This window comes from Oryx dammah, unplaced genomic scaffold (assembly GCF_014754425.2).
Source record: "Oryx dammah isolate SB20612 unplaced genomic scaffold, SCBI_Odam_1.1 HiC_scaffold_8, whole genome shotgun sequence".
Classification (NCBI taxonomy): Eukaryota; Metazoa; Chordata; class Mammalia; order Artiodactyla; family Bovidae; genus Oryx; species Oryx dammah.
The window spans coordinates 42,886,531-42,902,719 of NW_024070192.1; the positions used below are offsets into that span (position 1 = coordinate 42,886,531).

Below are 16,189 nucleotides of genomic sequence, written 5' to 3' on the forward strand. Positions count from 1 at the left end.
GACAGTGACGGGTCTGAGTATGTTACCAGGCCATCACTGTTGGGGGTAGGATGACCTTCTTCTGTACATCATGGGCTTTGATGCTCTTATCTCTACTCCTTCATCTGTTTAGAAATATCTGCCTCCAAGGTCCAGGCAAAATTTCTTTCCCTGGAAGGAGCTCCCAGATGGGGGCCAAACACCCTACTCCCTCCCTTCCTGCTCTCCTATGCCACCCATCAGAGAGCCCCCCACCTCTGCCCCGCTCTTCTGGAATGGACCCAAGCAGACACAAGGCCCAGACACCTTGGTACAATTTTATTCACAGACTCTAGACACCCAGGCTGGGCCTGGCACAGTGTTCTTGCCAATGGCAAAAAAAAAAAAAAAACACACACAAAAACTGATAGTGCACGTCCATTAATACTAACCATTTTAATTTAAATTAATAACATTTCTGGAAGACAACTGCAGTTGATAGAAAATATAAAAACTTTTAATATACAAATTTTACATCACATTCAAAAAAGCAAGTGTGTGCCTCGTGGCCACAGAAGATGCTAGGTTTGCACACACAGATGAAATCCTGGCTGACACTGCAGCATCGCACAAGCTCCCTAACTGGCTTCACATTTATATCTCCACCCGGCCCCCAAAGCAACACAGACAACCCCCACCACCCCCACCAGGGGCTTACAGGGCACCCCACGCCCCTCAGTGATCACAGGAAGAAATGCTGTGAGAGGGTAGAGGGATTCCAGGCCCTGTACGCGTCTTTGATTTGGTGGTTGGTATGGAGACGTCATCTTGGCTACACGCCACTCACAACTGGTGGGGAACTCAGGATTCAAGACCTCGGGTTGGATGGGGACCAAGGGTTGTGGCTCTGGTGTTTAAAGGCATCAGGAACAGATCCCAGGGGTTTGGAGGTGAGGCTGGGGAGTGGAGTCGGGGGGCGTGGGCTGAAGGTTGAAACTTGGGCTCCATTCTCAGACCCCAGGGGACCTCTGCAGCCCCCGAGATCTTGTCCAGGAGGCCTCCCAGCTTCTCCATCCCTTTCACAGTTGGCTGTGAGGGCTGAATTCACAGTATCTGCCGTCCTTCATGTGTTTCCAAAGCAGACGGGGGAGCACACGGAAGGGCAGGCGTGTCTTCCTAACCTCAATTCACAGTCACTTAAATAGAGACAGGGTGATGGGGACCACCTGGGGAGCTCCTCAGCTGCTTCTCTTCAATGACAGGCAGGGCAGAGGCTCAGACTGAGAGCAAGAAGGCATCCCAGGGCCCGGGAGAGGAAGGGGGTGGCCCCCAGTCCCACCCTCCAGGTTCCTGGCAAATCACCAGTTTCCTAAACGCGGGCACTGTGACTGCTCCCCTCCTGGGCCCCCAGCACTTGCACACAGTAGGCACTCAAAGAAAGCTTCCTGAACTGACCCAAGAGTGTGACACCTTCAAGGGAAAAAAAACCCAGACTGTCCGTCCGTGGGCCTGAGGTGAGTCCCATTTACTCAGCTGCCGTCCCAACCCTCAGGCCACCTGCTCGTCCAAGGGTTTGGAGGGGAATTGTGAGAGGCATGAACTGTGACCTCTGGGAAGGAGCTGATGTTGGGGGAGGAGCCTGATGACCCGAGGAGGCGGAGTCACATACCACGTGGAGTGGGGAGATCAGGGGAGAGGCTGACCTGGAGGTCAAAGGGATGATGGGGAGAAGCCAAGCGTTCCACAGAGGACAAAAGATCCCCAGAGCCAAGTCTAGCTGATTTACAGCCTCTCCATCTTCCTCCCCACACACCCAGCAGGCAGGATTGAGGTGCTGTTGACCCGGAGGCCCGGGTACCAAGCACAACTATTTGGCTGTGCCCTCCCAGCAGGGCCGCCAAGGGATGCTCAGCCCAGAGCCAGGAAGGTCACCCCACAGTCTCCAGGCCAAGCAGCCCATTTCACATGACAATTTGGCCAGACTCCAGGTTCGGAGCCTGGTTAGACAGGTGTACATAAACCCGGTGGGAGGGCCACGTGCCTTCTAGTCTTGGCTCCAAACGTGGACATGGGTTCTGGGTCTGAAGACAATCTCTCCTCTCCACTTTCATCACCCTGGGTCATTTTTGGCTTTGGAGCCTGATACACCGTAACCCTCACTGAAGGGCTTCTCTGCCATTTGGAACTTTCCTCTTTAGGAGTCAGCTTCTAATGAGGACAGGCAGGACCCTCTCACATCCTGGACTTTCCCAAACCTGGTTCCAACAGACACAAGCCTTGGTGCTTGGGAAGATTCTGAAGGTGAGGGGCTTGCTAGCTGGGTCTAAAGGAAAGGCAAGGCACACACCTCCCACCTTATCTAAGAGCTCTGAACATGGGCAGCAGAGGAGTCAGGAGCAGGCTAAGGTGTTTCAAGAGGACTCAGGGGTGGGCAGTTACTTTGGCAGGATCGATGATGGGCTTCTAAAGGGCCAGGGCACCCTGTGACTGGAGAGTGGGCTCAGAGACCCTGCCTGCCTCTTCCCCCACCTTCTACCTTCCCTGTTTCCATGGATCAAGCTTTCACGGTGTACACAGCTGCTGGGCTGGGCCTTAGCGCTGGGGTCAAATGTTACTTAAGGACTGGGATGTATCTAAATAGTTAAAGCCTTTCATTCCATCTCCCAGGTATCCCGCTGGGGGCTTCATGAAAGAAACAGCTCCATAGGCAGTGGAGACCCTGGCTGGGAACCACTGGATCAGTCCAGATGTTATCTGGATTTGATCTGTCTCTGCTTTTCCAGCAGATATGGACTGGATTACAGGGGTCAAAGATGAACTCAAGCTCTCTGCAAACTCCTGACCCTGTTAATCCAGCTCAGCTCACGGTCAGGGTCTCACCTGCAAGAGGAGGAAGAGACCGCACCTCTTTGATAGGATGAGGGGTGATAGGATTTAGGGCCAAAGTAGAAGCCTGGTCAAACCCTGTGTTTGCCACCCCCCAACCCCCGCCCGTCCTGCCAGGAAACCAGCCACAATCACGATGCTTTTCTTCCTCTGGTCCAGTGTGGGCGCCTCCAGAGGGGAGGGCCACTTCTGCCATCCTGGCCCACGGTGCCAGCAACCTCTGCACAGACCATTTTTTTTATTAATACCTATTGTACAACCTCAAGTCCAACTCCGCACGAACATACATGTAAACATCTGCCGCCTGTCAGGACAGGTCTGGTTGTTGGTGATGTCATTTTAAGAAACAGCAGGTGCAGCTCCATCTCCGGGACCCAAGTGTTTTTGCAGATGGACGGTCTAAACCAAGGCCTCATGCTCCTGGTTTACGGCACTTAGGAGGGTGGCTGGCATTTTGAAGAGCATTGTTTTGTTTTGTTTTGTTTTTGTTGTGGTGGTGGTTCGGATGTTTTAGAGACACAGTTAAGAAAGAAATATGTCGTCAGAAAAACTGCACAGCTGGCTACATCTTTGGATTACTGGACTCCAGGATGCCCAAGCCAAACCTTTCAAACCGGGGTACAACTTTGCTGCTGTTAATGCTGAAAAGAGGAACAAAAACAAGAGTTACCGCCCTGCAGGTTTTGATCAGAATTTGGGCAACGTTAGCTAATGAGCAGGCCAGTTCCAGAAGCTCCATAGAGGACCCAGCCGCACCAAGAAGTGCGAGTGATGATAAGGCCAGTGGCCTTGGCAGAGCTGCTCCTGGTCACACCTGGCAGGGGGTAGGCATGGGGGGTAGAGGTGCTAGGCCTCAGCTCCCTCCTGGAGGGCGGTGGCCTGTTCCTCTCGAAAGCCCTGGCACCCCGCGTGCCCAGTAACTGCTGCGGGCTCATTCTCATTGGCAGCTCATTCTCAAACCTCTTGCTCTGAATAGAACTGGGAGGGAAGAGAAACTCAGCCCCAGCCTTGACAGTGATATTTGCATGCTCCTTCTAGAAATGGTCCTCAAACGTGGGGGTACATCAGGGCCATCTGGGAAGCGGGTTGAAATACCGGTTCTCAGCTTCTGCCTCCAGACACCCAGATTCAGGTCTTGGTGGGTCAGGAACCTGCGTTTGGTAAGCCATGGAGGACCCGTGCATGACCTGTCAGCCACACTCTTGCCAAATGCTGGCTTGGGGTCTGGTACTTTCTGTTTACACAGGGCAGGTGGAAGGGGAGTGATGCTGTGCGGGCGGGGGGATGGACCGGAAGCTTTTTCACAGTTGTTTGGAGACAGGCCCCACCCCCTTGCTTCAGGACGACTTTCCCAGGTGTCTGTGCGGCCGAGGACACACCCCTTCCAGCTGGTGTCTTTCAAGGCAATAGAACTTGTGATCTTACACCAGCAGCCCGCCTAAAGGGGACCGCAGGCAGCTCTGAAATCATTCCACTCCTTGTTGGACAAGATCCTCGTGGGTTAAGAGCCAAGCAAAACCCCGCCCCCTGTCCCGGGGACACACTCTGCGAAGGGCTGGTATGTTGCGGGGTGCGGGAGAAGGGGGATCTCTCTCGTTGAGCTGTTAGTAGGGAGACGGGACCGCCCCACAGAAGAGCTGCAGAGAGATGAAGTTGCGTCCAGGGAGGAGGTTCTGGGTTGGGAGGTGCTGTTAGGGAGACCCTCCATGGAAAGCTGTTACTCAGGCACACACGGGGCCACAGGGCAGGGCGAGGGCCAGTTTTAACAAACAAAGCAGAAAGAAGTCTCAGCAGAGAGGCTGGGGCGGCAGGATCGCATTCCCTGGGTTAGTGGCCGCAGCGCGGTTTGAGCTGGAGTAGAAGTCGCAGTGCCGAGCGTGGATTAGGAGGAAGAAAGCCCCGAACATGCAAGGCAACCAGGCCTACAACCTACAGGAGGAGAGACAAGAGGGGAGAGAGCAGAGTCAGAGCCTGAGACCACGGGGAGGGGGCAGGGGGCATGGCTAAAGCCTGGCCAGGACACAGGGCAGGGGCCCCTCTTTCCCTATGGATAGAGGAGAGAACATCCCCACTCCAGTCCATGCTTGGCAGCAAAGCAAGCTTGGAAGGGAGCCTGGCATAGAGAACCTCCCCCAAGCTTTCTTCTGGGACACAGCCACAGAATGCTGAACAGAGGTCGACCAGCAGGCCCACGGCTCCTCATTGAAGTTGACATCTTGGAGTTTACTGTCTGGTCCCTGCATTTTCTTCCAGCCAGAGGGGCTTCTGGAGACCCAGGCCAGCAATCTGAGTTCTTGCCCTCCCTAGAACAAGCCATTGTCTGCCATGCTGTGTGGATAGAGGCCCTGCCACATGCTGTGAGTCTGCTCTCAGCCTGGGGACAGAAACAGCCTGCAGGGCCCTTGCCAGCGGCCATGTGAGCTGCCAGAGCATCACTGTTGTTTATGGGACTACCACATGCCAAGGCGAAGCTGGATGCAGAAACAGTAGGAAACAGGATGTGCAAAGGGTTAAGTGCAAACAGGCCGAGGACTGGGGAAACAGCAAAAGACACACTATTCCTCCAGGACTGGACAGTTGTTCCTAAAGTCAGGGTGACCGGAACGTCCTTTCCCGTAGTAGCGGCTCCGCCAGCGCCTGGGAGTGCCCGCACCCATTTTGCCAGGCGTGGGAGGAACGCAGTCCAGCAGGTGATGGAGATGGACACCCAGCATGGGTGGGTGGAGGGGGGCCCGCAGGAGTCAGCATGGCAGGAGAGGGGGGAGATGACAGGACAGGCCAGCACATCCACCACCCCCCAAAAATAAAAATAAGCAACAAGATAGATGGAAAAGAAAAGAGAAAATGAGAATTAGAGGCTTGAGTGTGTAGAAGTAAAAATCATTAACAGAAAGCTTTGATATAGGTTTGTTGAGGTACGCTGGCATTCTCTCCCTGCAGGGGCCAAAACTGATCACTTTGGGCAGGAAACATCCCTATTTGTGACTCTGTGTCCCACGTGTGGAAAGAGAAGGTGGGGCTCCATGGCCTTTCAGGAATCTGGAATCATCTCCTGAATGTCAGCACCCGCTCAGTGCAGCCTGCTCTTTTGGGGAGGAGAAAATCAAGGCCTGGTTTGCTAAACGAGCCACCCAACATCTGACAGACCAGATCCTTGAACTTCTTATGAGACCAGGAGAGCCCCAGGCTCCCACCCAAACCCAGCTCCTGTGACTGCTCTCTTCTGGAGACCCCGGGGGTGAGGGCAGCATGCCCACAGAGGCTGGGTTTTTGCCTGGCACTCAGCATGCTGTCATCATTCCCTCCTTCATCCCCTCACCCTCCAAGTATTTATTGAGTGATTACTACACCCCCGGGACTGTGCTAGGAGCTGAGAATACAGAGGTGAGAAGACAGCGTCCTGCTCGGAGGGCTTACAGCGCACATCTGCTTGTCTTTATCCTAGACCATCAGCTCTGTGCTGGTGGAGGCCCGGCCCTGGCATGTGACCTCAGGGGTGGTGCAGCTGCCAGCAATCTCTGGGAAAAGCCCACGCCTCTGACAGCAACATCCTGTCACCTGCTATTTGTACTGGACTCTGATCCATCTTAAGTGCAAAATACTGAATCGAACCTTCATTATAAGGTACAGTATTCCCTCACCACATGTCGTCATTCCTCAGACCATCCCTACAACGGGCTTCAGTTGCTACTTGTCTTCAACAAGTCCTCCTCACAGGTTCTGCCGGGCTGACCCAGCCTGGGCCTCTCCCTTTTAACTCAAAGCTTGGTTTGGTTTATTTTCAAAACGACCTGGCAAACTAAGCGTCTGTCAAATCAGGCCACAAAAAAGTGATCATTTTAGAGGCGTAAAAAATAGAAAACAGGCAAAAAAAGGTGTGACAGAGACCATATCTAGCTCATTCTGGAAGACGGAGGTACCGACACCACCACACTCATGGGCAGGCATGAGATCTGGGTACAGCTTTTCTGGGGGCTGTGCTCTTGCTGTCCCTCCAACTCCCATCAGGAGAGGCACCACATGGGACTTTCCTTGTGGTCCAGTGGCTAGGACACTCAGCTCCCAGTGAAGGGGGTCTGGGTTTGATCCCTGTTCGGGGAACTAGATCTCACATGGTGCAGCTAAGACCCACTGTTGTCCAGCAGTATAGTTGTGTCTGACACTTTATGACCAGGCTTCCCTGTCCTTCACTGTCTCCCAGAGTTTGCTCAAACTCATGTCCATTGAGTCGGTGATGCCACGGCAGCCAAATAAATATTTTAAAAAGAGAGAGAGCGAGAAGCCCCACTGTGTCTCTGTTCTATCTTCATGTTCTGGGGCTGTGGCAGATTTCACTTCTAGAAAGCGCCTTTCACCTTAGAGTTCAAAGCCATGAATCTTGCCCGAGTCCAGCCACATGTGACCTGCCACTTGTTTCTGTACAATCCACAAACCAAGAATGTTTGTTTGTTTTTCCACCTTTCTAAATTGTTTGTGGGGGAGGGAATCAAAAGAAGACTATTTCATGGCCTAAAATAATAGGAAATTCATGTTTCAGCATTCGTAAGTACTGCTTTACTAGCACCAGTCAGCCCGTGGCTTACAGGTCTGTGCCTGCTCGCACACCAGACAGCAGAGCTGAGTTGCCATGACACAGATTGCATGCAGTTGTATCACTGCTTTGCACATTGCTGGGTGCACCGCAAACCCCACTGACAAGAACTGTCACTCGAGTTTCCCTCTCGGCCTGCAAAGCTGAACTATTTCCCATGTTTAGGCCATGTCTGCCCACCCCTCCACTTTGTCCAGCTGTGGAGCTGAGGCCGGAACAAGGAAGGACTTCCCCAGATTCTTGCAGAGGCAGGGCAGACGTCTGTTTATGAGGGATCTGGCAGAGAGAGCCAGAGGGACGAAGAAAAAAACGGAAGGAGGCAGAACTCAGAAGAGAGGAGTGGAGACCACCCTGGCACTGAGGCTGCCAAAGATCCGGATTGCACAGAAGGAGGGTGGGCCTCCAGTGTCTAAGTGGCACTTAAAGCCTGGAGATGGGCTGAAAGCTCTGTCGGGAAACTGCCATTTTAAGCAACAGCTGCTCTGCTGGTTTTGGTGAAGCTCTGTTTTGTCCTTTCCCAGGCCGAAACTTCTTGTTGGGGCCTTAGCCTGGGCGCAGCTTTAGCACTGAGCTGATAACAGTGATAGGGAGGTTTTCACAGAGGAGGACGGGAGACACCAGCCTCTAGAAGAGTCTCCAAAGTAAATGCGGTGAACAGCAGGCTTAGAGAATGAACTTATGGTTGCGAGCGGAAGGATAGTGGAGGGGGATTTAGGGAGTTTGGCATGGACATGTATGCACTGTTATTTTTAAAAGGGATAACTGATAAGGACCTACTGTATAGCACAGGGAATTCAGCTCAATGTTATGTGGCAGCCTGGATGGGAGGGGAGTTTGGGGAAGAATGGATACAGTATATGCATGGCTGAGTCGCTCTGCTATGCACCTGAAGCTATCACAGCATTGTTAACTGGCTGTACTCTAACATCAAATAAAAAGTTTTTAAAAATGTGGTGAACAGAATCCCAGTACCCCTTGGGCAAGGGAATGAGTCCCCTCTGGCTAACCAGCTCTAGGGGTTCCGTAGGTAGAAGTCTCGGGCAGACAGAGCAGATGGTGCCCCATCCCCAACACCTGGCTGCAGGTCTCCAAGGGCTACTTACTCAGCAGACTTCCAGAAGTGCCCAGGGTGCGAGAGCCGCCGGTTCAGCTTGGGCAGCTTCTCCAGCATGTCCATCAGCAGGGGGAAGCTGGGCCTCTCCTGCAGGTCGAAGGCCCAGCAGGCGGACAGGATCTCCTGCAAGGCGAGATGCCACGATAGCGCATGAGAGCTGGCAGGGAGCAAGAGGGGCGCAGCTGAGGCCCTCTGCCCAGAGTCCCTTTGATGCTCCTGGGCACCACCTCCCACCCCTGCAAGCTGATGGTCCCCTGACCCTCCTGCCGACACTGAGGTGACCAGCCATGGCTGGAATACAGCCAAGAAATCACTGAATTTCAGAAGCACTCCCAGGCTTCCAGTTAAAATGAAAAGCACGGGCCTGCCTCTCCTCCTTCCTTCCTTGACCTCCCTGGGATAACAGTCACAATCACAGACGTTTAGAATGGAAAGCAGAAGGCAGCATGTTGACGGGCGAGACACAGATACTCTGAAGGTGCCCAGGGCGGGGCTGCAGCAGAGGCGGGAGCCTGGGCACTGCAGGCATGGAGGCGGGAGTGACAAGACGGGCGCGGTGCAGGGCAGCGGAGTCAGCAGGGCAGCTGTCTTGCCCACCCCAAGTGACAGCAAAGCCCTTCTCCTGCCGCCTGCTCTCCGGATCCACTCGTCTACATTGCACCCCCGGATCCATACTACACTTCGGCCTTTCAACTCAGGAGAACTTCCTGTAGAAGACAGGCCTGCACACAGGACCAGGCAGAAGGTGCTCATACCACAGGGCAGGTGTGACGCTCACAGCCTAGGCAGCACTTCACCTGGACGAGTGCTGGGTGGTCCCCCAGAGGCCTCCACTGCCGTGCTGCCCAGGACCCCCCTGGAGCTCCTATCAACACCCTGCCGGCATCTGTCTGCTCCAGGCCCACCTGACTCATGAGCGCATGGCTAACACTGAAAACACCACCCCTGGACTCCTGCACGTATCACGGTGCCAGGCGGGGTAAACTTACACACGGCGATGCAGAGAAACAAACCATCAGTCACGCGAGGGCAGCAAACCTGTGATGATTTGGCCTCTTGAAAACAAAATTGCTGGGGAAAGCTTGACTAGTTCTCGAACACTCGAGAAAGACATGAAGGAGAAAGAATACTTGACTGGGTTGCCATTTCCTACTTCAGGGAATCTTCCCAACCTACAGATCAAACCCATATCTCCTGCGTCTCAAGCACTGGCAGGTGGATTCTTTACCACCTGCCACCTGGGAAGCACACAGGCCTCCTAGCCAGCAGCACAGAGGCCAGCCTGACATGCATCTACCTCTCGGTTCCGCTTCTCAGGTGGTTGAAGGAAGGGCAGCCAGGCGCCGGCCCTCTAGCCCCACCGCCCTCTCCCAGCGCAGGGCAGCTACTCACGGTAACTTCCTTCCCCAGGCTGACGGAGGCCAGGACTCGCTTCATGCCCTCTCCGCTTCCAATCTGCCAGATCAGGGCCTCTGCAGCTTGGTTCTTCAAAGGCCAGTCTCTGGCTTGCAGCTCATACCAAACAGTCCTGTGGAGACCACCCACCCACACGGCGTGAGCTCCTGGACAGCTCCACTCAGCTCACACTAGCAGGCGTGGGGTGGGGGTGGGGCGCCTGCTGCCATGACCCGGAGCCCAGCCTGAGGACCCGGGACACTCGGCCCACCTTCCTCACCTGCCAGACTTCTGGGACCACCCTGGGTCCACCCGGGGCCCTGTGCTCCCAGTGTGGTGAGAAGTCTGAGACACTGCTGGCTCTGGGCAGAGATCCTGGTACAACCATTCAACCTCAGTGGGGTAGGCGCCCACGGCCAAGGTCCTCTGAGGAGTGACAGGAATGCCAGCCTGGGCCTGGCACATGAAGGTGCTCAGGAAATGACAGCGACAGGGCAGGGCAGGAAGAGCCCACCCATGAGGAAAGGATCCCCCAAGAGATTATGGCATGGGGCCCTCACTCTGACCCTCCAAGTCCCCTAGCCTTTCTCGACTCATGTGCACGGGACCGTCTCCATTAGACCCACCCTGACCAACACAGGGACAGGGTGCAGGGCACGCACGTGAGGATACTGAGCAACTCAAATGTGGGGAGGAGAACTGAGGTGTAAAATACACCACATTTTTGAAAGCTCTGTGGCATAAAATATCTCCTGAATTTCTAATTTTGATTACATGCTGAAATGATCATATTTTGGCCATGAGTTAAATATCTGTTGAAACTGACTTCACTGGTTTCTTTTTCAATGGCTCAGAGAAGGTTTTACACATCTGGCTCGTGTTTTATTTCTGCATTTCTGTGTGTCTATCCATCAGCATGCCAGCTCTTCTCAGAGCACAGTGGAAAGCCACCCCCTTCTCCCAGAAGGACAGCTCTTGGTTAGCTCTGGAGACTGTCCTTGGGGAGCAACAGGTGAGAAGGACCCCAGAGTTAAGCATTTCATGCGTGTATGCTCACTCGCTTCGGTTGTGTTTGACTCTTTGCAACCCCATGGACTGTAGCCTGACAGGCTCCTCTATCCATAGGGATTCTCCAGGCAAAGATACTGGAGTGGGTTGCCATTTCCTACTCCAGGGGATCTTCCTGACCCAGGGATCAAACTCGCATCTCATAAGGTTTCCTCCATTGGCAGACAGGTTCTTTTCCACTAGCACCACCTGGGAAGCCCCTTAAGTATTTTATACAATTACCTAATTCGGTCCTCATGAAACAGCTCTACCAGGGAGGAACTCTATTCATCCCATTTTACAGGTGGGGAAAACAGAAGGTCAAGGACACAGTCACTGGCCCAAACAAGCAGCTGAACCAGCCTCAAAGCACACTCCCCTGCCCGCCAACAGCCAGCAGGGCCCTCTGTTTCATCCACAATTGGACACAGAGGCCCCAGGAAGAGGGACGCCAGGTGCCTCCTCACCCGAATGCATAGACGTCAGCAGCTTTGGAGAAGGGCAGCTGGTCCTCGTCCTTCCCGGGGGTCATCTCCCGCACGATCTCGGGGGCCAGGTAGCACAGCCAGTCATGTGACAGCTTCAGCTGGTTCTCACGCCTGGAGGCCAGAAGCCAGGGCAAGGACAGGGCCTTTAGTGGGCAGCAGTGCCGCCTGCAGGGCACGTGTCTGCCCCAGGGCTGGCACACCACCACGCGTGTGTGTGCTTAGTCGCGCAGTCATGTCTGACTCTTTGCAACCCCGTGCACGGCCCAGAAAAGCAGCACGCCAATGGTATACTTGCCAAGGCACCCAAACTTTGGGGGGATGTTACAGACGAGTGATAAACAGGTTCTTCTAGAAAAGCAGGCCAAGGACAGTACTGGCCGGGAGCTGTCCCCGAGGGCGCTGATTCTCTACGCTGGGAGAGCAGCGGGAATCTCACTGCAGGAGTTGGGAACTGCCTGTGGGGCTCACAACCTGGCCTGGGGCTGGCCCTCCCTCCTGGGGTCCTGAGGCTGGGGGAGTGGCCCTTCTCCTTCAGGATTTGTGGAACTAGAACCTGACGCTGGGAAAATGGGAGTGAGGGGACCCAGCCTCCTCGGCGGTCAGCCTGAGAATTAAGCACTACAAGGGACCTCAAGGTCACCCAAATCTGATTCTGAACCGGAACCACAGAGCAGGAGCAGAGCAGGCCTGGCCTTTCCTATAGCAGGGCTGGCCCTCGGCCACCAATGGCAAGAGTGCCCAGGCCTCAGGCCCACCAGCACCGCCCCAGTCTCTCTGGACGCCCAAGGCCAACTGACCGTCCCTCTCGCACGACGCCCGAGATCCCGAACAGCCCGAAGTCTGTGATGACCACTTTGCCGTTGTCGTAGAAGACGTTCTTGGATTTGAGATCTTTGTGCACGATGCCCTTGGCGTGGAGGTACCCCATGCCCTGGAAGACAGACAGCCTCACGTCAGGGGCGGAGGGAAGATGAACGATGATGGCTTAGCTTCTACCCTGGGCCAGGCCCTGAGCCAGATGCCTTAGCCCAGGCCCCTCATTTAAGCTTCGCAGCCCTATGCAGTGTGGCTGTCTCCTTTTCACGGAGGAGGGAACCCAGCCTCAGGGACAGGCAGTCCCTTGCCCGGGTCATGCAGTGGTTAAGCAGCACAGCTGAGATCTGGTTCCAGGCCGGTCAGCGCTGCTGCCCCACATCCACCTTATACTCAGATGAAGTGCAGACAGAGGGGATGGGGGGCTCTGGGGGAGGGGTGGTCAGGAAGCATAGACAGGTTCACTGTGATGCTCCCCTCCGTGTTTTGTTTGGTTTCTGTTTTAATTTTTTGGCCATGTTGTGACGCATGTGGGGTCTTCCCCAGTGAGGGATCAAACCCGCGCCCTCTGCATTGGAAGCATGGAGCCTTAACCACTGGATCTCCAGGGAAGTCTTTACCCTCTGTGTTAAGTCACAAAAGACCCAAGGATTTAAGGTCTCATCAGGCTTTGCACAGCTAGCCTCACCTCTCAGGCTGAGCAAAGGCTTGGGCTGGGAGTGGGGAACAGAGTGGAATTCCCACAGGGGGAGTCCCCGAGCTCAGGTGACCCCACTGCCCGTGCTGCAGTAGAAGTCCTGGACTAAGACTGAAATCCAGCTCAGATGATTCGAATTCACTGTGTGGCCTTGGACTTGACTTCTGAGCCTCAGTTTCCTCATCTGCCAAGTGCCAGCTCAGGGCTGGGTGATTTCTAACCAATGCCCTATTTGCACCAAACGCTGCCTGGCCAGGCACACGGGGCGTGGGTGACCTGATGCAGGCATGCTCTCAACCCAGGTCAGACCGAGGACTCCTGGGTACCCTGAAGTGCTTGGGAACAGGAAGAGGGGTACATGACGCCACGACTGAAGTGGGCATCCTTGCCAAGTCAGAAAGAGGCACGTGCAAGCCCACCTCCCTCCCTCCCACATCAAGGGCACTCCACATGTGAAAAACCTCCCTGCCTTCAGAGGTATCTCGGGTTGAGGAGGGGAGAGGTCAGCAAGTCCCACTGAGGAAAGAGAAGGAACGAGCTGCGAGGCAGAAGCAGACAGAACTCAGCCGAGCCCAGAGCTTGGACCAAGTGGGGCCGGAGCTCATCTGAGAAGAATGTACGCAGGCAGATGCTCTTCTAAGAGACAGGAGGGCGCGGGGTTCACTATGGCCACTTCCCTCAGGCCTACTGAGAGCTGTCATCCCACCACGGAAGCAGGGAGGTTTCAAAAAGAGTGACTTACTCTCTCCCAAAACTCCATCCTGAATGCAAGATGATCCCCCTTAAAGTATCTGCCCACTTCCCAAACCAAACCAAGGCACAAGGCTTCCCCAGTGACCAAAGAGAGCCAAAGACCACACCTTGGGTTGAACAGGGACCAGCTGTGTGAGTGAGGACAAGTGGCTGCACCTCTCTGAGCCTTGTTAATAAAACAGGTGCCACAGCCTCAAACAGCCAGAGACAAGATAGAAAGTGCCCGGGTCTGGAGCACAAACTCTCCTCCCTTCCTATAATTTCACAACACTTCAGGGGTGGCCCCCCAAACCCTCTAACCAAAGGTCTGCTGCTGCTGCTAAGTCACTTCAGTCATGTCCGACTCTGTGCAACCACATAGACGGCAGCCCACCAGGCTCCCCCGTCCCTGGGATTCTCCAGGCAAGAGTACTGGAGTGGGGTGCCATTTCCTTCTCCAATGCATGAAAGTGAAAAGTGAAAGTGAAGTTTTCAGTTGTGTCTGACTCTTTCCGACCCCATGGACTGCAGCCCACCAGGCTCCTCCGTCCGTGGGACTTTCCAGGCAAGAGTACTGGAATGGGTTGCCATTGCCTTCTCTGAATCAAAGGTCAAGACCCCATTATTCTATTTTGAACCTCAAAGTATCAGAGATGCATACAAAAGGAAGTGGCTTAGAAGTTCCCAGAAGAAGGGGGATGGGGAAAATAAATGAGCCAGCGAAGAGCTTGCTTCTGGCTCTGCAGCTCCAAAACCTTTGAGCAACTTCTACCCTGGAATCTTCCAGATGACTCATTCAGCCTAACTCAGCACCCAGACTCCCCCACGTGTCCTGACAATAAGGAGACACAACAGTTTAGGGGAACAGGGCCCAGCAGGTTTGGGGATATCACAGAGTAGGTATAACACTGCAGCTCCCCCCAACTTCTCTGTGATGAGACAGACTACAGATGAAGGCGTACATGTGATATTTTGGTTTGCGGGGCTGCAAAAGTTTAATGCATCCATTTGTGGTTGTGTAGTTGCTAAGCTGTGTCTCTTTTTGTGTGTGTGACTCTTTTTTTGATCCCATGGACTTTAGCCTACCAGGCTCCTCTGTCCGTGGGATTTCCCAGGCAAGAATACTGGAGTGGGCTGCCATTTCCTTCTCCAGGGGATCTTCCCGATTCAGGGACCAAACCTGCGTTTCCTGCCTTGGCAGGTGGATTCTTTACCACTGAGCCATCAGGGAAGCCCAGGCGTTCGTTTTGCTACGTGGAAATGTCTTGGAGAAATCTTGGTGTTCCTAAATGTCACTGAGATTTTTATCTTTTCCTCTCCAATGATGTGCACACATGATGGATGGAAGGAGGGAGGGAGGAAAAAAAAGAAAAGAAGCAAAACTGAAGACAGGACAGGGACAAAAACTTGGTGGGAGCTGGTAAGAGAAAGCTTTTCTGCAAAAATAAGAAGCAGGAAGAGGAAGCCCATCCAGGCCTGATGGAGTTTTTCTCAGACCCTGTCTGCTGCTAAATAAAGAAACAAATAAGCATTTCTTTCACTTTTGTTTAATTACTTGGAAAAGATGGAAGCAAAAGAAAAAGGCTGCCTGAGTTGAGCCTGAGGGCCTGTGTGCATGAAATTTAGATTCAGAAACTTCAAGGCAGAATACGTGCCCCAAACCTTAATCAATTCTAACAGACTCTCACCAAGCACTAGTGGCCCAGGGCTCAACGCCTCTCTCCACGGATTATCGCAGTTTACCTTTGCACCAATCCAATGAGGGAGGTGCCGCAGGCAACCCCATTTTACAGGAGAGGAGGCCGAGGCTCAGAGAAGCTAATCAACCTGCCCGAAGTCACACAGCTGGTATCACCAAGATTCAAACTCAGGCCATCTGTCTTTATAGCCCACTGCATTTCTCCAGTGTGTTCAATTCCCAGCAGACAAGACAAAGAAAGAGAGAAGGAGATGGAGGTCCCATCCACGAGGCACCCAAGCTAAAGGGAGAGACAGAAGAGCCACCACCACCAGCCTGACCCCGGCAGACGGATTGGGAGACAGCTAGGAGCTCTGGAAACTTTACCTTAATGATTTCCTGGGCGATCTGCCTGGTCTTGTTGATGTCCAGAGATGTCTTGGGGTCCCTCACAAACGAGTGCAACGTCCGTCCCTTGCAGAAGCTGTGAAGAGCAGAGAGTTAGGCAGAGATCTGGAGCCTGTGCAGCCTGACCTCAGCCCTTGTGGAGCCAGGGAGACCTGTGTCCACCAGCTCTATCCCCTGGACCCTGGGGGCCAGAATCCTTCTTGACCAACCTGATGCCATTCCTTCTTTGTTTCATTTTGGTCGCACTTCATGGTACATGGGGACCAGGGATCGAACCCTCCCCCATCATGGAAGTGCTGTGTCTTAACCACTGGACCACCAGGAAAGTCCCCTTGATGCTCATTGCTGCAGGGGCCCAGCCTGAATGGGCAAGAACTCACGT

At 54.0% G+C, this 16,189-nt stretch overlaps 1 protein-coding gene across 8 annotated transcripts in view; it reads right to left on the minus strand.

Annotated features, from left to right (window-relative positions):
• Positions 1-282: 282 nt before the first annotated feature.
• The window catches only part of KSR1 (kinase suppressor of ras 1), a 160,008-nt gene continuing 144,101 nt past the window's right edge, over positions 283-16,189 (minus strand). For 3 of the 8 annotated variants that reach the window (XM_040243961.1, XM_040243962.1, XM_040243970.1), the window contains 7 exons: positions 15,787-15,883; positions 12,277-12,410; positions 11,459-11,590; positions 9,942-10,077; positions 8,539-8,672; positions 5,401-5,481; positions 283-3,485 (listed from right to left, as the gene is read on the minus strand). In XM_040243961.1, the coding sequence (XP_040099895.1) occupies positions 3,407-3,485; positions 5,401-5,481; positions 8,539-8,672; positions 9,942-10,077; positions 11,459-11,590; positions 12,277-12,410; positions 15,787-15,883 (793 nt within the window). In that variant the 3' untranslated portion in view covers positions 283-3,406. The other 5 variants (XM_040243969.1, XM_040243967.1, XM_040243964.1 and 2 more) reach the window with 3 other exon arrangements.